The sequence below is a fragment of the Sphaeramia orbicularis genome, chromosome 10 (genome assembly GCF_902148855.1).
Source record: "Sphaeramia orbicularis chromosome 10, fSphaOr1.1, whole genome shotgun sequence".
NCBI lineage: Eukaryota > Metazoa > Chordata > Actinopteri > Kurtiformes > Apogonidae > Sphaeramia > Sphaeramia orbicularis.
The window spans coordinates 32,885,437-32,912,822 of record NC_043966.1 but is presented as its reverse complement, the minus strand read 5'-3'; the positions used below and the strand labels follow the sequence as shown (position 1 = coordinate 32,912,822).

General features: G+C 38.7%; 3 protein-coding genes across 9 annotated transcripts in view; 2 read left to right on the top strand and 1 right to left on the bottom strand.

The window, feature by feature from the left end:
* Positions 1-13: 13 nt before the first annotated feature.
* On the top strand, positions 14-3,172 carry higd2a (HIG1 hypoxia inducible domain family, member 2A). Its single transcript, XM_030145350.1, has 2 exons — positions 14-230; positions 2,546-3,172. Exons 1-2 carry the CDS (start codon positions 44-46, stop codon positions 2,710-2,712), a joined length of 354 nt encoding a protein of 117 aa, XP_030001210.1. The 5' UTR covers positions 14-43; the 3' UTR covers positions 2,713-3,172.
* Positions 3,173-3,593: 421 nt separating this feature from the next.
* On the bottom strand, positions 3,594-7,522 carry cltb (clathrin, light chain B). 3 transcript variants are annotated; one of them, XM_030145347.1, is made up of 7 exons: positions 7,103-7,522; positions 6,508-6,554; positions 6,165-6,282; positions 5,955-6,066; positions 5,537-5,557; positions 5,075-5,128; positions 3,594-4,693 (listed from the first exon to the last, which is right to left on the bottom strand). In XM_030145347.1, exons 1-7 carry the CDS (start codon positions 7,254-7,256, stop codon positions 4,522-4,524), a joined length of 678 nt encoding a protein of 225 aa, XP_030001207.1. In that variant the 5' UTR covers positions 7,257-7,522; the 3' UTR covers positions 3,594-4,521. The 3 variants fall into 3 exon arrangements, with proteins under 3 accessions (XP_030001207.1, XP_030001208.1, XP_030001209.1); XM_030145348.1 differs by lacking the exon at positions 5,537-5,557 and having other exon boundaries at positions 7,103-7,521; XM_030145349.1 differs by lacking the exons at positions 5,075-5,128; positions 5,537-5,557 and having other exon boundaries at positions 7,103-7,518.
* Positions 7,523-9,232: 1,710 nt separating this feature from the next.
* pdlim7 (PDZ and LIM domain 7) overlaps positions 9,233-27,386 on the top strand; it is a 38,890-nt gene continuing 20,736 nt past the window's right edge. The window contains exons 1-5 of one of the 5 annotated variants that reach the window (XM_030145641.1): positions 9,241-9,397; positions 11,721-11,819; positions 19,031-19,182; positions 23,743-23,770; positions 24,632-24,828. In XM_030145641.1, the coding sequence (XP_030001501.1) occupies positions 9,368-9,397; positions 11,721-11,819; positions 19,031-19,182; positions 23,743-23,770; positions 24,632-24,828 (506 nt within the window). In that variant the 5' untranslated portion in view covers positions 9,241-9,367. Of the gene's footprint in view, positions 9,398-10,753; positions 10,899-11,720; positions 11,820-19,030; positions 19,183-23,742; positions 23,771-24,631; positions 24,829-27,386 lie in introns of those variants that run through there. The other 4 variants (XM_030145638.1, XM_030145640.1, XM_030145642.1 and 1 more) reach the window with 4 other exon arrangements.

The following is a 27,386-nucleotide window of genomic DNA, read 5'->3' as shown; positions in this document are numbered from 1 at the left end:
CCGGAAATGCAGCTCTTCACTTCCGCCTCCTACAGTCGTAAACATGGCGACGGCTACGGCACCAACTCCGGCAGAGCGGACGCCTACAAAACCTCCTGCAGGACCCCTACCGTTTGACTTCAGCGAGCCTCCGGTTATTGAAGGATTCACTCCACTGCCGAGGATCAGAGCGGAGACTTTCAAAGAAAAATTCATCAGAAAAACCAAGGAGAACCCCTTTGTTCCGATAGGTGAGTGAAAAGTACGCAGCGGAACAGTTACACAACGGCGTGGATGCAGCAGTGAGAGCTCATTTATTCGAGAAAGCTGGAATAATTCAACTTGACAACCAGTTAATTTACATTGTTGTAACAGAATAGCTTATACACGTTTAAGCAAAGTGGCAGAGGTTGAGTTATTTCTCTATTTTTTTTTAAATTTTATTTTCTGTGTGACTTTCACAGGTAATTATACAAGTGTTAAAAGGTGAATGGCTTTTCATTTAGGACTTTTATTTCGTGTTGCTGATTCTTCTGGATTTACTGCTTTTGATAAACGGTGTCATTTGAACCTTAAAACCTTTTATTTATTTATTTAAATTTATATTTTATTTTATTTATTTATTTCCCCTTTGCCTTATTTCTACCAACTGTGTTCCAGCAGACCCTACAGGTTTAGTTTCTGTCACATCTCAGAGTTCATAAACATTAAATATCACGTTTATCATGTTTACTGTGTCAGTATATTTAATTATATAGTCATTTATCAGTGTTTTGGGGACCCTAGTCAAAAACACTTCATTGTTGCAGCTTTAATATCTAAAAGTATTTACTAAGTTATTGTGCAACATTGTGCATTATACAATGTGCACTAATGAAATAAATACATTTTTCTCAAATGCAAATGAGCTCTAATTTTCTACCATAGGAAATAAAACAGGAATTGTCAGATTACATCAAGAAGGCTAATTGTTAGAAGATCAAGTTCAGAAGACACAAGTTAATATTTTTGCTCTAATGCTTGTTTCTTAGAGCAGGGCTTTGTTTCTTTTATGTTAAATATTTTGGTAGGATCTGGGTTTTTGTCCCACTCCTCCTCGGCTGAAGTAAAACTGTTCAAAATGTTAGGTTTTTTATTTAGTTAGACATTTATTTGTCCATTTAACACAGCAGTTCTCAATCTTTTTCTGTCGGGGCCCCCCTTTGGAGGACGAAAAATCTCCAGCTCCAACCCCAGCAACATTGTAACAGTGGTGCAATTATAACTTTTATTGAAAGAAACGTCAATATTGTAACAATACTTTTTGCTTTTCCTTGAATAATTTGTTGTTCAAATTAAAAATAACTTAAAATAAACTCAACAAGACTGCTCCGAGACAATATTTTTCCAAATAAAAATTGGAAATGTGCACAACTATGACAATAAAGTTACTTTTTTTAGAACAACAAACAAATTTTGATAGTGAAGATGAACATTTTAACAATATCAGTGGCTGCAATGAGCCTGTTTCCATTGCACATCTCAGAACATTAAAGTGCACAGTGTACGAATTGTGCAAAAACAGAAACATTCCACTTTTTTTTTTCCCAGTCCAATCCTTGTCCATTGTCCAAACCTAAACTCTTTGTCTAGTCTAGTGACCGATCACCATGGAGGTAGATTTGTTTGTTGTATGTCCCTAAAATGAGTGCAGGGTGCTCCAACACTAAAATATTAGTTCCATCTGCTACATGTTCTAACCTGAAGGAGAAAAAAAAAAGAAAAAACAACCACCCAGGAGAGATCCCATGCCCCCCGGTCCCACACTTTGAGAAACACTGATTTAACAGAACATGATATATACATACATACAGTTTGGATTTCTATATCAAACATGGGCGAAAAGGTGTAGGCTGAAGCAACAGCTTATTTATGCTTACCCTATTTACAGGAAGGAAAGTTGCGGAAACAAAACAAGATGGCACAGTTTCAAACAATAAAATAAATTAAACAAATAATGTAATCTAAGCAAAGTCTTAGATTTAGACTGATAATTGGCTTACTTTATCCTAATTTTTTTGAATATTTTTTGAATACCTTAGTTTTAAACATCCTTTTAAATGTAGTGACTGATGTGCATGTTTTTACTTCTAATTAAAATGCCATCACCTAACAAGATATTCTTCTTAAAAACCTATGTATCTGGTACCTTATGACTGTTATATCTAATCCAAGGCAGACCATCAATATTTTTATTAATTTATTTGATTTTTTTTAATGTTAGCATTATGGTTTATGTTACGAGTGGCCCTTAATTTGGGAACTACTTTTCTGGGGATTTTTTTTTTTTTTTTTTTTTAGTTTAGACATGTAATTCTTAATATTCATACACAATCACAGTTGTATGTTATCACAGCGCCCCTTTGTGTTCAGTGTTGAGCTTGAACCCAAAATAGTCATCACGTGACCCTGCACGGCACACGCTCCATTGCATTAACCAAACACTTTGTTTTTCAGCCTGTCCAGTACTTGCTCATTATTCTGTTGGGTCTTGTCAATAAGCTTTTCTTTGCTGTTTGTTCTGCAGGTTGTTTGGGAACAGCAGGAGCACTCATTTACGGCCTCCGTGCCTTCTACCAGGGGAAAACCAGACAGTCCCAGCTGCTGATGAGGGGACGTATCTTTGCTCAAGGCTTCACCGTAGTTGCTATAGTTGTTGGTGTTTTTACCACAGCTATGAAACCCAAGCAGTGAAGAGAAGCAGATTCCACACATCCTGAATTCGACTTGGAGTCAGCCCAGATATGCCATGAAACCGGACTGCTATTATATGAATGACATTAATAAATAATTTTAAGCCTTGTTCCATTACTTATGTTAAGGCCAATGCTATTTATTATTGTTGTTCGCGGTGTGAGAAGCCTTTTGCTTCAGGTTGGTGCTGAAGAGAAAATAGAAACTGATGCAGAAATGAGCCAAAATACTAGTAAAATATAACTATTTTGCTCTTTCTGTTGCGGGAATTTAGTTTAAGCTGTCCCCATGTATTGTCACAGAAATGTATGACTGTCTCAGAGTAAACTCAACTCTAAACACAGTGTTGTGCTTGTGTTTCAGACAAAATATCACACTTACACATATATTCAGTGCTCATCTATTTTCGTATATAACCTTTATTGAAGAAGCTAAGATTAAATACGTCATTGTGAAAGTTTGTGGTGTACACTTGAAATATTAATGGCCTCGGTGAGTGTATCTAAATAGGAGGAGGCTTTTAGACACTGGCACAGTCCCAGTGTCCACCCTAAGCACTGCAAAATCACTGGTGTGAAAATCCATGACAAACACAAAAGAAAAATCGTACAGCGCTTGAAGAATTCCTTTAATCAAGAAAGTAAAAAGGAGTGTATGTGATTTTTTTTGCTACTTCAGACACTTTGTCTTTTTAAATGCCATAACCTTTCGTTACAGTGCTGCCTTTCAGAAAGTGAAATTAAAAAATATAAAAAGGGTGGATGTTGGTGCTGGACCATAAACATCATGAAGTTACTCCTCATACATCAACAGAGCAAACTGGGATTCAAGTCATTACCTTAACAGTCTAAAGCAGGGAAACACTTGAGGACAAACTACTTTAGGTGATCATTCTTGACTATTTATTTTCCAGTTCCTTTTTAACATTCACGTTTTTTCAGAATTCATAATGTCCAAATAGGCAACATGTGAAACAGTATGCAGACATTACTAGTTAAATTGACACCTTATTCATTGCTGTTAAAAAAAAAAAAAATCCAGAGCATTCTTGTGAATAACACAAATGGTGCATAAAATATTAATGCTGAGAATATCAACGAGGAGAAACAGAAGCCAATATGATCATATATAAAGTTGCGTGAAAGTTCTGATGTTAAGAGAAATCTTTGGTTTGTGAATACATTTTTTTTTCCAGAATTCTTGTGTGAATGGGAGGGAAAACCATTTGACTGAGTACTCAGTAAGAGCAAAATCCAGAAGGCCACAAGCTTTTTGCGTTTGAGAAAAATATGCTAGCTACCTGTAATATGGTAATTAGGGACATAAAACAGCAAATGAGTACAAGTGTGTTTACATCAATGAGGCATAAAGTGATTACAATCTAATCTGCACTAGTGCTTAATAAGTAAAGTGGTCAAAAGTGGCCAAATGTGACTACTAAAAACAACATAAAAGTGTACATCCAAAATATTGGCAGTGGCATGCAGTAAGGGTCTCCTAAAGACAAATGTATAAGTTAAAGGGGAGGAAAATGTTTAACTTACAGTAACAATATTTTCTTAAATATAGCAATGATTAAAAACTGACCAGTTAAAAGATGTAACAATAGAGCAGTCCATCTTCTCATTCTGGAGTGAGGTTATGTACGCTATCTCGATATAATAGGCATCAAGAAAGGCAGGAAATTTATAAATGTTATAAACATACCAGGGTGTCTATGGAAAAGGGCGTACAAACGGTTCTGATGCAACGTGAGGTTAAAACTGAAAAGGCTATATTTCTACAACAAAATTCTCCCAGTGACGTCTTCTAGCGAACAAGAGGCGTCTGTTTGAGAGAGATTAGGACCGAACGCATTCGAGAAACATCCTTTGCCTGTTTGTTGGTTTTCGGATTGAAGTCGCAGAGACGAGCTACTCTTTCCCATGCTGAGCCCGGGCTGTCGCCGTCACTTTCTGCCAAGAAAGCCTCCTCTGATGCTCTGGAGATTGGAACGAGACCAGAGGGAAGATGTGAGTAAGCCCCAGTATTTGACAGATTACAGAACAGCTTCCACAAAAGCAAACTCATCTGAGACAAACGTGCTCAATCATAAAGTTCAGTCACAATGAAACACCTGTGCATAAGATACACAGTAAGTTCATGCATTTTTAGAAATCATTCAAACACTTTGTTGAAGCCACATGTAATACTTATAACCATTTTGTTGACATATGTAAAACTCAAGCTAGTTAATGTAATCCTTACCATACTGGTAATTTTAGTTCTGGGGCATGCAGCGGGTAAAAAAAAAAAATCAACTACTAGCCAATACTGGGGTATGGGTGTATGACATTAGACAGCATAAGAGTTCTAAACCTACACAAAGCCTATAACATCAGAGTTGGGCTGTTTGTAGAAAGCCTTGTCAGCAATCCTAGTACGCAGGCAAGGCCAAGACAGCAGGAAAAAGAGGGAGAAAAGGAGAATTTCAGTGTCAAACAACAAGCAAAACCAAAAAAATATGTTACGATGGTGTAAGCAACTGAGAGAAACACCTCTAATGAGGAAGAAGTTTAAAAATACAACCATTATAATTAGTCGTCACTATTGTGGTGCACAGTGGCTGACAAACATGCTAGGCTGCAGCATGGATAAAAGCTGTAACATTGCTGTCCACTGTGTGCATTCCTTCCACGGAGCTAGCTTCCTGTTTATTTTCCAGGCATTTTAACTGCATACACAACTTTAGACAAATATGTCATCAGAGAATTATCTCTCAGCGCTTTCACAGGCACAGGGGTAGAAATTAGCCAAAACTAAAGTCACAGATGCAGAGTGATACCGTGCCAGACTTGGACAGAGTCTGTTGGAAAGTGTAAGAGAAGAACGGGTTAGCTCGGTCAAGAAAAGGAAAAGACTGAGATATTTTTGTAAGTGTATAAGTGCATTGACTAGACAAAAGGAACAGACAGTCTATAGCAGGAATTCAGAAACAGACTGTGTTTACAAATACAAACTTTCAAAAAACAGAATTACATAAGTCATCCCACTATATGATCAATTTTTTCTTTCCTTTAAATAGCTTCACACAAACTTTAAAATTTTAGTTCAGTACTTCTGAGTGGGAACTTGTCAATCCAACATTTTTGTTGTACGGGAGAACTGAAAGTATTCAGTGCAATGTGAATACAAGTCACCTCAGAAAGATCAACCAACTGTTACTCCTCAGCATGTTAACAGGGGACACGTCAAACTCTAACCTGTTGTTGGCCTTGTTCTTCTCCATCTGCTCATTCTGGTGTACATGCCAGTCCTCCAGCTCCTTTTTGGCTTTCTCTCTCCATTCTGCTTCTGCTGCCTTGGATGCCGAGTCTTATTAGGGCACAGCGGTAGATAACAAGATAGTCAGTTCTTGTTAGGTGCAATATTTTTGAATACTTATGCACAGAAAGGAGAGGATCTTTACTAACCTAATGCCTCAAGGCGTGTCTTCTGCTCTTCCCTCCACTTTCGTAAACTTTCTGGTTCTTGCCTCTGATGATCCACCTGAGCGATGGCTGCATAGTTGTCTGTTGGCCCATTGGACTCCTTTTAAGAGAACATAAAATTTCAGCTGTAACAATTAGCTATTTAATCAGAATAGATGGTACGCTTGTATCAAAAATAAATGACAAGACATTTCAAGATAGTAGACAACACTAACATAATAGTTTCAGGGGAAGCTCAAACACACACAGACAGGGACAGGCTATGACTTACTCCCTACACTGTCAAATTCTGTGTTATTTTTTATAATATAACATTCAAACTCACCTGAAACATGTCCCCGTTCACTGTGGCAGGCTCCTCTCCGAAACAGTCTGACATTGAGAGAATTTAAAAACGACACAAAGAGGACTTTTAAGATGATTCGTTTAAGTCACTTTCTACTCCACCTGTTTCCTTCACTACTACTTCAGTTCCTTCCACACCTGAGAAATGCAGCCGCACCTGTTCGGCCACTAATGTTGTCTCTACAACTTTAACTAGTAACAGGACAAGTTTTCCAGAGGAGTGTAAACAGTAGCTGATGACCTTAGATTATTTCGGTTACTACTAATATTTTATCACTTTGGACATCATCAGGCGATGAGTTGTGAATTTAACACTACTGACGTGAATAAACATTCTGTGTTGGAGCGTAGTCAGCTAGCTTTAAATGTCCCATGTCTAATTCAAGAGCTACCGATTTGACAAAGTTATACAATGTAAACCGAGCTAACTAAATAATGCGAATATACGTGATGCTGCCGTTAATATAGACATATTTCCAAGCTAACGCCAGTCCTATGTATGTGCCGGTGTTAGCATAGCAGGTAAATGCTAGCTCGTTCGCTAACAGATGCGGTTAGCTCAGTTTCAAACTTGCCATAGTTTGCGGGCTGCTGTTCCGCTTGTTCCGCTCCTTCCAGAGCTCCAAATCCCTCGCCGTCATTCTCTATCCCCGCTATCTCACTTTCTTGTTGAGCCAGGAAAGCTGCAGCTGGGTCCTCTTCTGCCGGGTGTGCTCCGTTGTCAGCCATCTTTTACAAAAGTGTTTACAAGTAAACTTAGCTTGGTAGGTTTTAGCTAGCTAATGTTACAAGCTCTAAATCTGGACACTACTTATGCGATGATGATCTCAACAGACTAATTTTTTTTTTTTTCTCGAGAGGTGAGTTTTCCAAGTGGAGAAAACAGGACAAGTGTACTTCTGTAAATCTGTTGTAATGCAGCTGCTCTTCGATATAAGGCCTTCACTGATGATTCATGATTCTTCACTTGTTCAGCCACTGATGATGGAGCAGGGCAGCACCCTCAGGGTACCAGCAGCTCCCTTTTCTTTTAGTTTGTCTCCATCTGCTGGACAATAAATAAATAAACACTTTCATGGGGCTTTTTGGCTTTTGTCATAAGGCACTGAGGGGCATTTATCAAACGCCCTACATACAGTATAAACTGTAAATCACATCTTTAATAAGTCACAGTCTTAAAATAAATGCAACGTATTTATCAAATTTCATAGAATTAGAGGAGTAGCACAAACAACAACCCAAACTTATTTTACTGCCTTATTTCCTGCCAAGCATAATTGTAAAAAGGCTAATGAATGTAGGTGTGTGCAAGATTTACATGTAGTGTAATTTACATAAATACGTAACAGTTTTTAGTCATTGTAATTAGATTAGAACTTGATCAACCTGTCAAATTTGAATTAAAATAGATTTGAAATATAGTACGTGAATTAATCAGATTATTATTGCTGTTATCACAATTTTATTTGACATTTGTGTCACATGTAAAAGTATGCAACCGATGCAATATAGGACTATACAGGCTAATGTCCTTGGTTAGGCTTAGCAACATTAAGACGAACAAACACTAAACGTTTGACAAAATATATAAACTACATACTGACATACAGTAGATCAGTATACAGTCAAACAATAGCACAAGTTAATAAACAAATTCTGGGATATGATTGTTCAGATTTGGCACTGTGCCACATTTTCATCTTATTATTGAAAAGGAGCAAATGTTTTTATTTCTGACAGCAAGATTGTTTTTTTTGTTTTTCCATTGAAAATATCGGAACTGTGACCAAATGAATGACAAAGCAACATTAAAATTAACAAAGACTAAACGTTTGACAAAATTTATTGACGTTGATACAGATCAATAAACGAAAAAAAAAAAGAAAGAAAGAAAAATTAAAATAACAAGTGGTGCCAGATACAACAAATCCCGCCCCTCGCACGTATTTCGCCCATTGTAAGTAAATGGGAAGATCTAAATAAATAAATTAATTAAAAAAATAAAAATAAAATAATAATAATAATAATAATAATAATAAGTTTGACCTACCTTTCCCAAAATGTAATAACATCTATTCTGTGTCACTGGCAATCTATAAATCCAGTTTGGTATGAACTGAACCAATAGTTTTGCTGCTAAAGTGTTAACAAACAAACAAACAATACCCCTTGCCTGGTGGGGTAATTAAGCTAATGCAAACACAGGGATATGCTAGAATCATCTTTGAGCAGTTTCGCCTTATTGTTGAAAACTTTTAAAATAGTTCATAGCAAGGTATTCCAACAATAATAGTAACAACAACAACAACATCACCAATAATAATAATAATAATAATAAATAATAATAATAATAATACATTATTATTATTATTATTATTATTATTATTATTATTATTATTATTATTATTATATTTTATAATTTGTTAAAATTATTATTGTTATTATTATTACTCGTAGTAGTAGTAGTAGTAGTAGTAGTAGTAGTAGTAGTAGTAGTAATAGTAGTATTGATTATCATGTGCGCCCTGAAATTAAGTATAATCGCAGTTCCTCTAATCTTAATTGTTCTTCTGTGTTAATAAAGACATTAATATTCCTTTCCGTTTTGTCTTTTCTCTTCATGATACCCGGTTCTTATCCTCCCGGTTCGCGGAGTCTGAGACGAATCTGCGGCCCATGTGACTTCTGACGTTTCAGGCGAGTCTCAATCAAAAAGAGTTTGTGGAATAATCCTGCCGCTCACCAAAGGGATCCACGGTGGCTTCCTGACGTCCGCTCTAAGGAAGTCCGAAAGTTAGCCTACTTACCGAGTGACTTTTTGTCTGGTGGACTGACTCGAGATGTCTGGCGAACACAGCGAAGGACAGGAGGTGGGCTAGTTCATTTGTCCGAACGCATTCCTTTGTGGTGTTCCTCCTTCCAGACAACTTTTATCAGTGTGTTTTGTGGTCTCGTGCTACTGTGCTGTTTATAGTTTTAGCTAGCCCGTCTGCACCACTGTAGCGGTGTAGCACTCACTAATACTGACCAACCTGTTGGTTTTTTATCCACTGTACGACTCTTAAACTGCATTTTCCTCTCATTTCGATGTAAACGTTCACGGCGCTACAGAATTTTCTCATCTTAGACTTGAATTAACTATAACAAATGTTTGTCTGGTTACATTAAAAGTAACCTGTTTCCTGTATAACTAATTGTGTCTGTCTGCAAAAAAGATGCATCTGAGTGTGTTTTGACTAAAGTAGTCTTTACAACACTTGCATTAAAAAAATCATGTAGATATAGTCACACCATAGAGATTATAAATAGCAGTGCCACAAACAGGGATAGTTGGTTGAATTGTGACACAGGCAGCCAGAGTATTTACTGCTATAGGGTTAAGGTATGTCTACAGGGTTGAAAGGTAGAGAACTGGTTTTAAAAGAACTTCATCCATCCATCTTCTTGCTGGCCTCCCCAGTATCTTGTCTCAATTTATATAAAACAGCTGCATCATAAATTAACACTGTGCTTTCATCATAAATTAACACTGTGCTTTCATCACAATTAAAATCTGGTAGGCGTTGCCTGTTGCTGTATGTGTTTACATTTGTTGTTGGAAACAGGACCATAAGCAACTTTGGCAAAATAAGAAAAGAAGCACCAAACTCCTCTAGTTATGCTAGATTTTTGAGCAAAGTATTTACCTTGTTGTGTAAAAAATACTAAATAGATCCAATGAAAACCCTTCAAAGTGTTGCTATTAAATTAACAGATTTGCAGGTTTAATGGGTGGGATTACAGTGAGAGGTTGATTTATTGTGTAATCTGCACTTGAACCGCCTTAGTTTTCAGAAGGATATGCTGCATTTTAGACAACAAGATTTTTTTTTTTTTAACATTTATCTAAATGCATACAATTTTTATATTTTGTTTTAGTGAGCTTCTCTGTTGCTTTAAGAAGTTGATGTCAAAAATATAATTGCCGGTTTGGTTGTACTGTGTTTCATGCCCTCCAGAAGGAATGTAGCTCTATAAACTTCTCTTAACTTGTGGCATTCTGCTGTGTGATAGCCAAACTTATTATTAAAAATCCATTGAGTTTTATATCCTAGGCTTTTGCCAGAGTATAGGGGTAGTTGACGTTACCTCTCTCCGTCCTCCGCTACACTTCCCACCCCCTCTCTGTGACTCATGTGGGTGTTGGGCTGAAATAGTTTGGTGTAGTTTTACATTCCTTATATAGCCTCTGAGGAGTGAGGAGAGGCTAGGGCTTGCCTGTGTCACAGACAGTGTCGGGGGGTAGGGTTTGCCAACAGACGGAGAATCTGCTTGCCCTAGCTTACTGACTCTCTAGCTTTTCTCCCCGGTTTGGGATACCAGCTGGACAAGGTAGGTTTCAATTGTGGCATCTTGGAAGGCTCATTGCACCATGGCACCTAGTAGTGTTGAGGGGGAGCTGGTGTAGGGCAGCTGGTACAGAGGTCAGTGGTACGCCTGTGTCTCACTTAGTGAGAGTAAGTGACATAGGCTTCTGTCTCAGGTTGCCTGTGGTCCTTAAAATTACCTGGCTACTTAGTGTCGTGTCATTCAGTGTCAATAATTAGTTCTGGTGACGTTGTACAGCTTTCACAGCTGTACATATTCATTAAATGATCCATGTAGTAAAATAAATGTCAGGCCAAATTTGTATGATTTATACCAATTATTTCATTATAATTCAGTTAAATGTTTAACTTGGACTGCTTTTGTCACTTTGGTAGAAAGCAAAGGTAGCTTTTTCTGTCTGGTAGATTTATGATGCTTATGCCGTTTGCAGTACTTATTTGCATTGTAATATATTCTGTCTTTCTCTGAATAGGAGCTACTATATGATGCTCAACTTATAGTGGGACACAGGGGATTCCTACGTGTCAGTCTGTGTGTTGATAAATGTGGGAAGGTTATATTCTAGCTGCACTATTGTGCTAATGTTTCCTTAGACAGTCACATTGATTTCCACACTTACTCAAATGGTGTGATGCTGCTACTCTTAAAACACAGTTTTGTGTAATTTTGATATTATACACACTGAAAAGGACTTTCACTTTAGTTCTTACACATACAACCACTGCCTGGCTGCTTTAATGAGAAAAGAAGGATATGCAGCCTTGGAGACTTTTCCTTGTCTTTCCAAATAGTAAGACTAATTTCTGTGTTTTTATTTTTCTCAAGGTTATGAACGTATACTCGGTAACCCTCAGTGGCCCAGCGCCCTGGGGCTTCAGACTCCAGGGTGGCAAAGACTTCAGCATGCCCCTCACCGTGTCAAGGGTAAGAAAATGTTTATTGATGCAGCTAGCTTTTGTACTTTGCTTCAACTGTGATCATTCAGGTTTTTTCACTCCTGCTGTAGATTAGTCATCTCCCCTGCATATTTATAAGTATATTGTAAAGGTGTAAAAATGTAATTGTAACCCTACCTGAGCGTGTGCATGTGACCTTTTCTAAGCCTCAGTTGTGAAGTAATTTTCGGAGACTCTGGTGGAAAAATACAATTATTTGAATAGCATTCAAATTTCTAGTCATTTTCATATCACTCACATTTTCATGATATATTGTCTGTCATTGAGTTCCTTTGCCCTCGTGATATTCGCTGGTCATAACAGCATGGTGCCATTTGTTCTGGAGTGCTTTTTTGTCTACATAGTGGGTCACTACTTCTTTGTCAAATGCCCTTTAAATTGCAAGTGCTGTTGAGAGAGAGAGCATCATCCACTTTCCAGGCCTTATAAGTGCAGTGCTGCTTTGCCTGATAAACACGCACAAACACACACATGCGCACAGTTAAATTCATTCTAATGCTGATGCCAACTTTTGTGCACGCAGGTCTCTTTGTGCACTTTTTTATGCAGTAATTTAACATGGGCATTATTATATTGTCCTCTCAGAAGCTTCAATGGTCTGTAAGACTGATTTTCATGTCTGAACTTATCAATTTTGTTCACAGTTTTTTATTATGGAGTTAATTAGGTTTGATGTATTGGTCAGTCATGTTGTTATCAGTTATTTTCTGCAGCTGCCATAAAGTCACAAGGTTATAAAAGCTTATTAAGGTGAAGAAAACAGATGTGATGCCCTGTTACGTTGAATAGATTTGTATGGCTGAAGGAGTCTACAGTGTGTTGAAAGAAGCATCATATTGAGGTTTGTGTAGAGCTGATGTAATCCTGTGGTGAAGGCAGCAGTTATCACTAGCCTTGTCAGTACATGTCTTGTATCTCCTCTGCTCTTGGGTAAGCATCACAGTCAGAAACAGAATGTTCCCTTTGGATTCATGTCAAGAAAACATTTGCTCCAACCCATAAAAGACCAAACAGATGTAAAAAACATATTTGATGAATATGCAAAAACAAAACAAGAATCTTCACTGGGTCTAGGAGTTGAATTATTTAGGTCTAGATGGACAAAGTGTAACTGAGCTATCTTTTAATTTTTAAATATTTTTACAACATTTTCTGTAAACCAAAAGCCTTTCTTGGCAGCAGACACGTTGTAATGTAAGCAGTTTGATGTCTTGTTTCAGTCAGTGGCTTCTGTCTGTATGTCTTTTTCCAACAGTCCACCTCGGATGACAGGAGTTAAGACGTGACTGCTTTTGTCTTTTCTTCCTCTAAGGGCTTATAGGCTCTGTTCACCACTGTCATAAAAGACCGGACAATGAATCACATGACTACGGAGGATGAAAACAACCCAACAAGGGGACATAAACCTCAAAGATATACCGTTTCCCATAGTAACAGGGAGAGAAGTCAAGCCTTCACTGGCTGATCTTACTCTGGATAAATGTAGTGGGTGGTCTGTCTTTGACTGGCTTGTCACTGATGAGATAAGTATCTCAACCCAGACAGTTGGGTAAAAGAGATTACACAGTGAAGAACATGTGGAGTGACAGGACAAAAGGCTCTGTAAAATGCTGTAAGGCAAATAGATGGCAAGTGATAACTGCTGAAAGATCAATGAGTCTAATGTTTTTTGTAATGATTCATGGACAATTAGTGTTTTACAATTGAGTCTTTTAGGGCTCATGGTTATTTAGTTCATGTCAGTTTCAGGTCATAGTATGGCTTTGTATTTGATCATCTTCCCTTTCTTTTTCTTGTCAGTCTAAGATTTGTCTATTGATTTGGAAAAGGTCTGGACTTTGTTTGACTTGTTACCTTGAGTGTGTATGGGAACTGGAATATAGGTTTCTATGCTCTGTGAATGCTTTGTTTCCTTCCTCCTCTGCCTGGAAAGCTATGCTTTCTCAGCATTCCTGAGATTTTTGTCGTATCCACCCTGTTGCTGCCAACAGACAATCCTCTTGTCTCCTAACTGTGGGTAATATGTCTTCAGCACTCACTTTGCACATGGACATGATGCGCTCAAAGGGATATCTTCAGTAGAGATTGGAAAAAGTGAGAGTATCACATTATGTACAGCCTTTCAGTCAAAACTACAATATGATGCAAAGCTGTATGAATGCTTAAAATCATGAATTAATTAACAGTACACATGGAAAGATTTGTGGGAGACAATAGTCTATATTTTTGTAGTGTTTAAATTCCCTGACTAAATCCCTAAAATATTAGTTTTGCAAAGCGTCCTCACCCATTTGTCTGTTCTACGCAAATGCAAACGAAGTCAGGAAGTAGCATTATACTATGACAGAGTTCCTATAATTTCATTTTAAAAAAATGGCAGAAATATTGTCCTTCTTCCAGTGTTTGCTGTTACAGGTATCATGATTTATTTTATCTTTACATTCTTGCTAATATTTGTCCCTTTGGAAAACAAATCACTTACTGACCATGTTTACCTTCTTATGCTTATTTTATTTAATTAAAATCCATAAAAAAACACATGAAGCATTCTTGCCCTTTCACTCTTCCCCTCATGGCAAAATAGAAAATAAGAATGAGCATTTTGACTCAGTCATGTGTCATTGGTCGGACACCACATGACATCATTCAGGTTTCAGACGTAAGAGAAATTCAGCAGAGCCAAGGAGGACATTGTAAAAGTGTTTTCACAGAATGAGTTGTCATGACTGTTAAATTAATCATCATGTGTTCAGCCAGTAGAATCTCTATTTAATAAGTACTTTCATAAATCATACAAGGATGACTACATGCTGTACTTAGTGATGCAATTCTGTACAGTGATGTGTTTCTGGAAGTTCAGATGTTCATGGGAGTTTTACTCCTGAAAACAGAGGATGGCTTCAAGTTAATTAGAATTCATATTTTAGGATTCTAGCTCTAGTGCCCAGTTGAAAACCTATTTTAGAGAAGTCATCAAAATTAACCATAAGTAATAATTTATTTTAGGTTGATAAATTAAAATAATACTAATTGCAGTTTTAATAGAGTAACTAATAACATTTAACCTAATTTTTGTTATGATGTGATGCTATATAAATAAAATTTGAGTGACTGCTTAACCGATTAGGCTATACTTCAAAAATAAACTTCCAAATACTGTGTATGGGTATTGTAAAGCATCAACATCACCAGCTTCAACAGCAACTCAAAGATCTACATCACATCACTCTCTCTTTTAAACCAACTTCCTTGTAGTTGTTGAGACCGCTAAGTTCTTGAAAATACAGAGGTCTACTTAAGTGTAGTAGTGTTATATCTCTGTCCACATGTCTGCTTCAACATCCTGTTTCAACAGGAAAGCCATAAAGTTTAGGAAGCCAGAAGTCGTCATAACATTGATTGCTGTTGGAATTGAGGCTGCCACAGTCTGGGACTGACTCACAACTGCTTGTAGGAGTTTCTCCATATATCTGCCCCAGATCTCGTGCCATTGCAATTCCATAAACAGTACGATACCATAACCCCAAGCCCCCCAAGCAGCATCTGGTTTCTATCGACAAACACATGCCACAACACTGAAATCAAAAGTTCAGAGGAAATTACTGATGATGTCATGTCAATAAGTGAGTGGGAAGATTTTTGAATGTCCGTCCCTTGTCAGCTGGATGTGTCATCAAATCTTATATTCTGTTTCTGTGTGTGTTTCTGTCTGACTTGTTAGCCATCTGTTGCTTGATCACTGGAATAATCTTCAATACACACAGATACACTCTGAGAAAAGAGGCCTTGTTAGAAGGGTGCATTAATAATTCAATGCTAGCTGATATATTGCCTGCAGGGGGCATTTCGTCTTTGGCTAGTTGAATGTAAATGTCTTGGGTTGTGATCACGGCAGCTCTGTTTTTAAGGTGAGTTACTGCTAGGTGTTCCACTGCAGTCATTATGAGGGGACCACATACTTGCAGGTTTGGTTTTCCATTTCTCAGAGGGATATTTATGGCTTTGCATCAGCTGTGCTGTGTGAATGATGTAAGGACAGACTGTCTCTCAGCCCCCAAATAGCCATGGAAAGAATAAAAGTGAGTTGCGTGGGCAGTATATCTGCAGCAGCAGTGCATTGTTAGTTTAACCAAAACCAAGTGTAGCCAGAGTTAGTGTGGGGCCCTGGCTCACCTTTAAGGGTCAGTTGAGGGAAGCCCTTCAAATATGAACTCAAGGGGTTTATCAAATTTGAAAGGTTGGCTAATGCTTTGAAATATGATAGCATACCAAAACAGCTCTGCTGCTGTGCTCAGTCAGAAAGCCTCAAAACAGGCATCTTAGTTTTAGGGTAGAGCCGCAGTTCTGAAAGCTTCAGCTGGAAAAATATTATGTCATTAGTACAAAATGAGCTCCAGTTGTATTTGCTCAAAAGTAGTTATAATATGATGACTGTGTTATTACATAAGTTTGTTACGTCAGCCAGAGAAATACGCCCCCCCCCCCCCCCAAAAAAAAAAAAAACAACAACAAAACAACAACACATTTTTGTCTGGCTACGACATAGTTTTGCACCAATGACCACCATGTTCGAGCGCTGGTTGTTTTCAGGTACAGCGTAGTGTATTGCATTCAGGAACATGTTTTCCACTGTCCTTCGCTGTATTGACAAACTGCTGGGGTGGTATAGGGTTTCTGTTCGCCCCCTACCCGCCAAAGGTCTGAGGACAGCAACTTTAACTGCTGCCTTCTCAAGTGAGGGAGCAGCTGCATTCTGAACCTGAGCCAGGCGCACAGGTGTCCGTGTCCATCAGTAACTCGGCACACACAGGCACATATAGATACAATCTGCTGCCTTTATGGATTCATAAACTGCTTTTTATCTTAATGGTTGAGCTACATAGGAATTGAATGTTGATACAAATGCATGAGGGAAAATAACATTAAGCCTTCAGTAAGATGTACCTTCATGTTCATTAAAAGTGTGTGGATCATCTTAAAAGCTCCTTATTTTGGTATTTCTAATTTGATGCTTTGATGGTGGCAGAAAGTGCTAACATGTGGCTCTAAAATTTCCCAGATGTGTTCATCTGGATTGATATCTGCAATTCTGCATAAATATGCTGTATAATTCACGTGATTTTATACAAGTCTAACTGTCAGGAACCTCTGTTGTGGTTAAAGATTTTTACTAAGGCTGAGATAATTTTGTTTGCAACAGCTACAGTTAAGAACAGCCCCCTTGAAGCTAGGGGTTATGGGATATAGTGCCAATACCAAAATAGTAATTTTGGTAAAACGATAAATCATTCACGTTTTCCAGTCCAAAATGGGTCAGCAAGGTTGTGTGTCTGTAGTGCATCTTGGTTGTATTATGCCAGCCTGTGCCCTGTTGCAGAATATGTCACGTGTCCACGTCAGAGTTGGGTTCTTTTTTCCTCCAATGTGAGCCTGAACTCTTTGAAGTTGTCTCTTAACTGGAGAAAATATTTCTTTCTTAACCCCTCTAATTGCTTCCAGTGAGTGCAAATCAAAGGCAATTACAGAGATGTTTGAGCTTGGCTGTAAAATAAGTGTAGCTTGAATTGCCTCTCAGGAATGCATTTCTTCCTATTTTTAGATTTGCCATGTTTTGATTCGAGGCAGGCTTTAACTCTGTTGTCTTTGTGGGGTGCAGAATAGTTTTTCAGCCTGAGCTGTCATCAGTTTACAGAGCATATTACCTTGCTGCTCGCACAAGTGTTTATGTTTAATGTGCAGAATCAAAGCGGCAAGTGTGATGGCTTAGCTGAACATGGCAGAAAACTATTGATTGAACTGCTGAGTCCTCTGAGCTTTTGATGAGCTAACATTTGCAGGGATCCATGACATCAGAGAGTAATCCTAATAGGTTTTTTGCCAGAAATCCTGGCACTCGCTCACTTATCTGATGCAGAACACTTTGTAGTCCAGTTATCTGAGAATTTGACACAAGTCTCGAGTTTCATTAAACCACATGGTCAAGCTGACTAAGCCCTTACTAAACACGATTTGGCAATTGCCCTGTGTGTATCGGTGGCTTTAGAGGACATGTCTGACAAGACGAAGATCTGTACATGAAGAAAACCATAACTATCTATGCAGACTATATCACGTTCTTCCTGTTTGTAACAAAATACTTTGCCATTTTCTCTCTCAGTGTCTGTGTGACCTCATGCTGAGAAGATGTTGTCATCCTTTTGTCGGTGAAACCTTTTCAGTGACTTACCTGTCTGGATGGAATGACTAGAAGGCTTGTTCCAGTAATTGATATGACTGTTTGTAGCATATGGTCCTAGTTTCACAGCTTTCAAGAGTTACTCTGAGGCTAAAGTCACATCTGCATTAAATCATATGCTGATGACTGATGACATCACCGTTGCCAGCGATGACCCATAATGCCTCTTCCCGACAGTGTTGAGTGAAATATCTCGGCTGGCTGTCAGAGCCAGACACACTGACTCCGAGGGTTGATTATTAAATGTTGTTAAAAGTCATTTAGTGTAAAGTCTCCAAACATGATGTTTTATGATGTATTTAACCCACGCTATCTTTAACTGATTATCAAATGTATAGTATACTCACACAACTCCACTGTTTTGCTTCACAACTACTCTGTCTTCTAAAATTAACTTATAGCTCTGCTTACTAGCTGTGTTCCAGATATACTTGCTAATTAATTCATTGAAGAGTTAAATGAGAATTATAGGGTTGAATGCATCTGTTTTGGACACATTCTGCAGTGTTCATGAGACTATTTGAGTAATTCTGTTCAGGATTTCAGCCAGCCGTTCTCTTACCAGCCAACAACAATACTTCCTGCTGTGCGTGACCATCAATATATGAGAAGCACTGAAAAAAGCTCAAATAAGTCCTCCATTATTTTTTGGCTGCTGTTGGTTTCACCTGGGCAGCCCAGACAAGTGAAATCTATGTGGGGGAAGCACTGGGAGATATCACTCACTAACTAGGAAAACAAAACAAATGTGAGGTGCCAGCAATGCTCGGAAATGTATATTTAAAGATTAATTAAAGTTTAATGTGTACCTTTGGAGCACATCTCTTATACAACCTTCTGTCCCTCTCTGTCTGAGTCATGTCTGATCACCTCCTGAAAGCCTCTGTACACTTTCATCTTTCATTCAACTTGTGTCCTTCTCCTCCCTCTCTTTTCCCCTCCAGCTGACCCCAGGCGGGAAGGCAGCTCAGGCCGGTGTTGGTGTGGGAGACTGGGTTGTGTCCATTGGTGACACCAATGCGGAAGACATGACCCACGTGGAGGCACAAAACCAAATCAGAGCAGCAACAGATGCTCTCACCCTCACCCTCAGCAAGTAAGTCAACTGGCGATGCATGATGCAGCGCAGCATCCTCATGATTGCTCGCCCTCCGTTTTATCTCGGACAAACACAGCAGCATAAATCACCTCAAAACACACACCCTATTTCATTCTTAGAGATGAGATACCATAATATGCTTGGAATTTGTTTCAGTGTGACAGATGGGGTCAAAATGCACTGGTATGATTAAAATGATCATCACATAGCTATTAATCCCGCCTGACCTGTAGCTCATCTCACCTGTATCTGTGCACATCAGTCCACACATATCTGTACAGTCTACCACCTTGAAAGTTTGGTACATTTAAAGTGGACTTTGCTACACAGGGTATTCACTTCTGATGCTTCCACACTCTTTTCTGCCCACATACTAAAGTCGTCCTGACACTGAATGAGTTGTACAGCACATATTGTAAATAAAAGACATTTGCACACATGATTTCAGGCAGATACTGCTAAATATAACACCATTAAAGCTGGATATTGTGTAGGAATGTTCCTGGCCTATACTTCAATGCCAAAATCCAATTTAACAGAAAGAATATTACTTTGCACATCATGTTACAAGTATTTAGTTTTATTTTTCACCCCTTTTGCCTTTTTACACTCTCAGCAGTTTTATACAATAGAAATATAAATCTACTTCTAGCAATCTGGTTTAACTTAGCTCTTTTTTATGTTTCTGCACCCTGGCACTTCTCCACTTTTCCAAATTAGTTTTATAACATGAAAAACATTACTTGTTTAGTACAACTTAAGATAGTCGGTTTGATTGAATTGCATTAATGAAATGAATAAAAGCTGGTTGTGTGAGCTGCACTGACATTGAGGTGGTTTACTGGTCAAGTATTGAAATTTGGTCCCAAATGATAAGGCATTTTGGTTGATGCATAAAAATATCCATGTTCAGTTCCCAGGCCTAGCTCACATTTAAGTGATATAAGGGCTATTCAACCAAAATAGTTCTTGCACAATGATGAAGATGATGGTCATGAGTCCGATGCACTTGAAATGTTATGTGGTTAAACCATTTAGCAGGATCTGTGTATGAGTCTTTGTGTTCTGGTGCAGATCCAGGTCTAGATGCTGATTAAAACCCGAGTGTTGTCATTTTTAGAGGATCAGGTTTAGAGGACTGAGCAGAATTGGCACTGGTATGCACTCCATTATTGCAGTTATATTCTGTCCTCATCATCCCAAAGAGATGAGAGCAAGGTTTGTGTGGCCCTTTTCACTTAAAATTCCAAGCCATTCTTTTTAGGGATGGCTCAGCTCTATAATGGAATTAGAAAAAAAACCCTCATACTTCAGACTAAAACACTTTGTTGTTAAGTGGGAGCCGGGAAAATCTATTTTTCTAAATTTGTTATTTTAATTAGTAATGAATAACCTTCCCACAGGCGGCACTCATATCTGCCTATATAACCTCTGCCAGAAATTTCTGACTGGTAAAGTATCTCCGTAGAGTGCAGCTCAACATCAGGCCTGTAATTATTATTAAAAAAGAAATGATTTTCCTCCCAAAGAAAGACGGTGTGTAATATTTCAAAACCTGAAACCCTTAGAAAATGAGATAGTGTTAAGAAATGGGGATTAACTTTGTTGCTGTCATGGGACTCATTCTGATGGTGTGATACTTAGAGGTACCAAGACTGTGATCACAACTGCACCACAGCTACTTTTCACATGGACTTCACTTTGTTGTTGCCTGCCAATAGTCTCAGCTATAAACTTCTGACGGATCTACTTTGCTCATTTAATTTGCTGAGAGTCAGTACAGCCACGGGTCATTTATACAACTTTGCAGATGAAAGCAGAGCCAGAACCTAAACCAACTGCTTCGTATTCAGAGATCCTGGTGGAAATGTGTACTTCAGCATATGCTTTGCTCCTTAACATTTCCATGGCCTTGAAGTCTCTGTAGATCCCTAGGTCATGTCTATATGAAAAAGAAGAGAAAATAAAAAAAAGATTGCTGAGGAACGCAGAAACATACATGTAACAGGAGAAAAAATAAAGCAGAGTGAGATGTTAATACAGATTTTGAGTTTGACTACTTTCATCCCGTTTGCTGTATGTATCTAAACGTTACTAAATATTCTGGCATGATTTTATGCCCAGGGGTGACGAGCAGTACAGGTTTTATGAAAGATCAGCCTCTATTTCTGTTTTCCATAAAGCTGAGAAGACACATTGCTGATGTTGCATGTGTTTTTTTTCTCATCAGAATGAGGTCATGCACTATATTTCGACCCACTAAAGACCTTAGAAGGAGCGAGGGTGTGGTGCAAGGCAAAGAGAGCTGTGGATTCTGAGTGGAGAGGGAATAAAACTGGAGACGAGATGATTGTGTTCAGGGGATGAGAATGAAAAAGCGGCATCTTGCTCGCTGTTGAGGGATAATAAGTTTGCTGTACATAAACCTGATGTTCCCGTCTGCTTAGATGAAGCGCACACAAACACAGCTTGTTGAATAAACACATTTACTATTTTGACCCTCGGTTGCACGCTGTACTTGTCAGGTATGATATGCATGAAACCTAAGTGTGAATTACATTAACACTGGCGTGCAAGTCTGCTACTTTTACTCATATGTCACTGAAAATATTGTCCACAACAGATCTTAATTTGCACATTTAATTTGCACATAACTCAAGCTAGTGAGGGATTGTCTCAAGTCTGTTCAGCATTAGAGGGGATATTCTCATAGGGAGTGGTGTAATGCTTTCATATGTCTGTAATAAGCCAGAATGTTTACTTAACATCACCAATATTTTTCCTGCACAGTGTGGTTTGCCTCCTCTATTTTTTTTGTTTCTTTGCGGAGTCCGGCTATTGTAAACATTTCACATTCTTCCTCTCTTTTCTACTCTCAGCTCCCTCCTTATGAATCCACAGTCTCTCCTCATGTTCACTCGATCCTTTTGTTTTCATAGTGTAAGACAAGCAAATATTGTTTTCCTGAAACACTTCTCAGAGCGCGGCTATTGTCAGTTTGTCTTTATTCTTTACTTGGCTGTCGTCCACCATTTCATTTATTTCTTATAAGAGAGGAGGACAGCTGCACAGTGATGAGGTATGGACTATTGTTTTACTTTAGCGCCTCATTTTGCTCAACACCAATGATCATCCTCTGCTTCTTTTATGGGGAAAGGTTTAGGATTTACCCAGAATATTTTATAGGGAGTGAATTCAAGAAAAGATGGATGGATTTTTAGCTTCAAAGAAAGAACTCCGCAAGCTATCGTGTAGCATACACACATTTAATAGGTCCATATTTCAGTGTTGGCCCAGAGGCCTGTGGTCGGAGCATGCTGCTGCTCTGTGTGATTCTGATTACAGTATCATGGGAGTTTTCTGTGGAAAAAGTCCTGATTTTATCTAACATCAGCTTGTAAGCCAAGCATGCATCAGCTAAAAGAAGTGACCCTTGAAATGAGACGGGAAATGATCTCATAGAGTGTGCATATTCAGTTTCAGCACAAGTCCAAGCATATGAACTCCTTCCCTGCAACAAAGAATCATCTCCATTTTTTAGTTCAGTTTATTTGCCAGCATAAACAGTCACAGAGCAGTCAACATGCGTGTTCCTTAGATATAAGTGTGGCTCATCAAATTGCGGGTTAAGTGTAAGCCGGCAGGCATAGTGAACTACTATGTGTCACAGTGATTGTCTTAAACAGAGGTGTGACATGCACAGACATGTCAGTCTGCCTTCCCGTCACTCATCTAAATCTGCTTATCTGCCGAACCCTGTTGTCATCCTGTCTTTAACAGTGCTCCATCAGTGACTGAGCTGGCAATGAGTAGTTATTCATTCCTCACTGTCAGAGGAAGTGGGGTCCATTGTTTTGTTCGTGTACAACCTGAGAAAATATTTTTTTTTCTTAACTCCTGTTGTAGCACCATAAAGCATTCAATCACTGGTCATCAAAGGTAGTGGGTTAAGTTTTGTTGTATTAACTGGGTGGATGCCTCTTTGTATAATGAGTAAAATTGCTGTAATTAAATAGTTATTCATCTGCATCCTACCGTTGATTTGGCAGAGCAGGTGACATTGAACTACAGGAAGGGCACTGTGAAGCTGCTCCTTCATCTACTTATTCAATCAGTTATAGGTAACATGCATAACATTTACATGCACTTAAATCAAGTCTGTGTTGCAGCCTGTGTTGTGCATTGGTCATTTGTTGTAGCCAAGCTAATGGTAGCCAGTGTCGCACCTGGTTACTGAGCAGAAGAGATGCATTGAAGATGGGAGTGAGTGAGTGATAGAAAACAAAAAATGTTTGTTTTGTTACCTACACTGACACAAATGTTGTAGTAGTAGTAGTAGTAGTAGTAGATATTTGGGAAATGCGTGAAGGGACAGATGGCAAAAAATTTAACACTGAAGTACAACACCGTTTGCCTTTCTTTTAAACAAATTATTTTTAAAAAATGGACACATCTTTTCCCCTATTAGAATATTTAAGTTTGGATACTGGTGTACCCCAATATACCATTTTACTATAGTTTCTAATGACTGTGCTGTGTCTTTTTGTTCTTTTCCAGAGCGTTCAAACCTGCCGGAGAGCAGAAGGTAAGCCTTTGGTTGTCTAAAACACCACATCACACCTTTGTTTGCGTTCCTATATGTTTGGGCATGGTCTGCTACTGGACTACAGTGACAGAGATTGAACTGGAACTGCTTTGTTCTCATACTTGGCCTCACCAGCGTGTTATGTCACTTTGTGTTTAAATTCATCTGATTCACCTGAGTTACCTCTCACAGAGGCCGTGCACTGTGCATTAGCAAAGCCTCAGTGAGTCGCTAAATTAGTTGTTTGCCAGACGGATTGACACAAATGTTGCTTTTGGAATTTCCTGTAGCTTCCTTTGTTATGCCTTGCACAATCCCTGATGGCGAGAGATTCGAATACACAAAGTATCACTGACAAACCACACAAGTGTAGTTGGAACAGTGCACTTGTGTTATGAACTGATTTGTGCTGTTTTAATAAAGCAGTTGGAGCATAATACCAAAGTCAATGTTTCTTTTTTAGCAGGTGCACTTTGGCAATCTGTGCATAATGCTCAGTGAAAAATCTCATTAGTGAAACGTGTCTGTCAAATATGACAATTTCTCACTTTGAGCATTTTACCACTAGTAGCAGATTACTTTGGCCAATCCTTGGATGACTGCCAACACAAATAAAATGGCTGTGTTCACACTCCTTAAGTACTTCTTCCGTGTACAGAGAAATGGCTGCAGGCTTTGGCAGAGCTGCTTCTGTAGCACTGAGTAATCATTTGCTATGAGAATATGTACGGCACTGAAAGTTGTCTAAACACAAAGCTTGGGATTGTGCAACAGCACGAGGAACTTTTACTGTATGTCACAAATGTATAACTGCATGCTGTATGCTGTGCTGCATTGTCTCCCTGTCTCACACCCTCACAGGACTCACTCGCTCCAGCTTCTGTTCAGCCAAAGTACTCCTTTGCCCCAAGCACAGCCATTAACAAGATGGCGAGGCCATTTGCAGCAGGTGGTGGTAGTCCCAACTCAGGACCTGCTATTAAACCTGTGGCGTACTCGCCTAAACTTAACACTCCACGTTCACAGGGCCGTGCCAGTGTGCAGCAGCCACAGAACGGGTAGGTGGACAAATAAACACTTAATACCTTTAAGAAACAGAATAATGTGGATTTCATAGTTTCATGGTTGTCTGACATTTTGCACTGTAAACTAAGAGTGAAAAATGTTAAATAATTTTCAGTACTGTGTCAGACATTTTAGTTAAAAATGAACATTAGAATCGTTTGCTTAGTCACTGCTGAGATCAACTGTAATCTCTCCACAGTCTGCCAACACTTTAATACAGTAGATGGAAAGCATACGATGATGTTATTACTAGGAAACCCAGCAGTAATATTAGGTTCTCTGAGCTCTGTGATCATCGACCTTGGTCACGGGATATTTAAAAGGAACTGGAGAGTGGTTAAACCTTTTGTCAAAACAGAATAATCATGTCCACTGTATTGTATTTTTGCTGAGGCAGCTGAAGCTCAAGATTTCGATAAGCGCAGTGTGGAAAATTAAGCTCACATATGCAGTTCACCCTGGATGCTTTTAGCCGAAATCCTTTCTAAATTGAACCGAGCAGATGACAGAAACTGTTTGAACCAAGATGAGTCACAGTTTTTAAATGTTTCTCTGGTGTTTTGTTGTTGCCCACTGCAGATGTTCTTGTTTCTCTTAGTATTGATGGTTTCCTTCCCCTCTGTCTCTTTTTGTTCTGTTGTGTTTATTTACGAGTGTTAGAATTTGGGAAATACTCCAAAAGAAAGAATTAAGTTTTGTAACAACACAAAAAAACAATAATGCAGTGGGAGTGATATTATTTCTCACAATGACATTTTACCAGTTTTTGCGACGACATAAATTTTTCCATTTGTTTAGCATTTGACTTTCTCATATGATAGATTAAGTAGAGTATATCAAGAGTCAGTAGATAGAAATCAGTACTGAACAGATTGTAATGTTCATCGTATTAGAAGCTTGTTGTAGTACATATTCAGTTAGTTTGATTTATTTTGAGTAAAACGCTGCTTTGTGCATTGCATTCCATCCATGGATGTGTTTCTAAATTCAGTGTTAGACCTCATATGACCAATGTAATAACACGTCTCCATTTCTATTATGCATAAAATTAAGTAGTGTTTGTGGAAAACTTGTTAATATTTCCTAGGGGTCTAATGGTGCACTCGTTTGTACCAAACTGTTTCGGTTCAGGACCTTCGATACAATACGGAGGTGTACCAAATGAATATATGTAGCCTATGTGAAGAACGCAAACACTCAAGAAGTAGGGTGGCCGCAAGCAGAACCCATGTGCAGGGTTTCCCCTATTCTGCTGTGCTGCCGCGCTGCTGCTGAATTGTCAGCGCCATTGCAAAACAGCAAAAAACACCCACTTTATTCTGAGGCTGGGGCGCCAATAAGGGGGGGTAGACATGACAACAGAGAGTATAACATAGGCACAGAAGCCGGATCGGACGTTCGAATTGTGTTAAGTTTCACTCTCGATTTTTGGTAGTTACGGAGCACCTTCCCCCCATACACCCCCCTCCCCCCTCCTTCACTGGTCTCCTTCACTGTACCGAAAATGAATTGAAAATGTATCAAACCAAAGATCCCTGTACGGAAAATGTACCGAACCGAAATTGTTGTGTACCATTACACCCCTAATATTTCCATTCCTTTCGAAACTGCTTTTTTGTTTATTGGACAAAGTATAAGTCTAGTTCTGTGTGACATTTGTACTCATGGTCGGATCTCCTCCATCTTTCTCACGCCGTTCTCCATTTGTGCAAGACATTTGTTAAGGATGTTTTATAGACCAAAGCTGTAAAAAGAGGTCTTTTTTTTTCTACCTTCACTTCAATAAGAATTTCTACTAAACTAACTCCTACTACAGCAGTTACATAAAATAAATGTCAAGTTTTATTTTAGTACTAACTTCGTAGACTTTTTACAAGGTTTCCAGGAATCCTTTAGAAATCATTCTGAATGGTTTTCTCGAATGCAGATTGTGTGTCCTGCTCTCTGGGAATAGGCCGGTCTGGATCTTGTAATGTGGGTCATGGTAGTGGTCTGAGTGCAGCCGCTGTTGAGATGTTGCTGTATTTAGCCTCACTCATAAATTCTGCTGAGTTCTAACACAGCTTTTACTGCCCCAGTGCTGGATTATTTAAGGACCTTCACCTCAGAGAGCTCTCATATGGTTGTGAATATCCTCTGCAGATGTCCAAAACAAGGCTCTTTCACCACCTTTGACAAAGAATAGAGTGTAATTAGAACTGTCAGCCCAGTTTTGATGAAGACATTGTTGAATGTCTCTAGACGATGCACAGTTCAATATAAACCGTGTTTGGGCTTGTCATACTAAAACAGGTTTTGTGTGAGAGTTTACTCTGACATCACACTGCGTCACCGCTGCAGCCAGAGCAGGTTTTGTGCCAAATCTAATGAATCATTTTGGGTCACAGTGATAATAGTCAGATTTGACAGGCCAACAATGCAGCCTTTCTCTCTCCGAGCCTGTTGATAACAGCATGTTTGTTTTCACTTGTGCATGTGTTCTGCAGTGTTCCACTCTTGTGTACAACCTCCGTCCTTTATTGATGCGTTGTTCTGTTTCTCCTCCACAAAA

Excerpts from the sequence above, each read along its gene's own strand:
- cltb (XM_030145347.1), bottom strand. The coding sequence starts at position 7,256 with ATGGCTGACAACGGAGCACACCCGGCAGAAGAGGACCCAGCTGCAGCT. Across the intron at positions 5,558-5,954 it reads AAGAACAAGGCCAACAACAG|ACTCTGTCCAAGTCTGGCAC; the intron begins GTTAGAGTTTGA and ends ACTTTCCAACAG. Across the intron at positions 4,694-5,074 it reads TCTGATGTTATAGGCTTTGT|AGCATCAGAGGAGGCTTTCT; the intron begins GTAGGTTTAGAA and ends TCCAATCTCCAG.
- higd2a (XM_030145350.1), top strand. The coding sequence starts at position 44 with ATGGCGACGGCTACGGCACCAACTCCGGCAGAGCGGACGCCTACAAAA. Across the intron at positions 231-2,545 it reads GAACCCCTTTGTTCCGATAG|GTTGTTTGGGAACAGCAGGA; the intron begins GTGAGTGAAAAG and ends TTTGTTCTGCAG.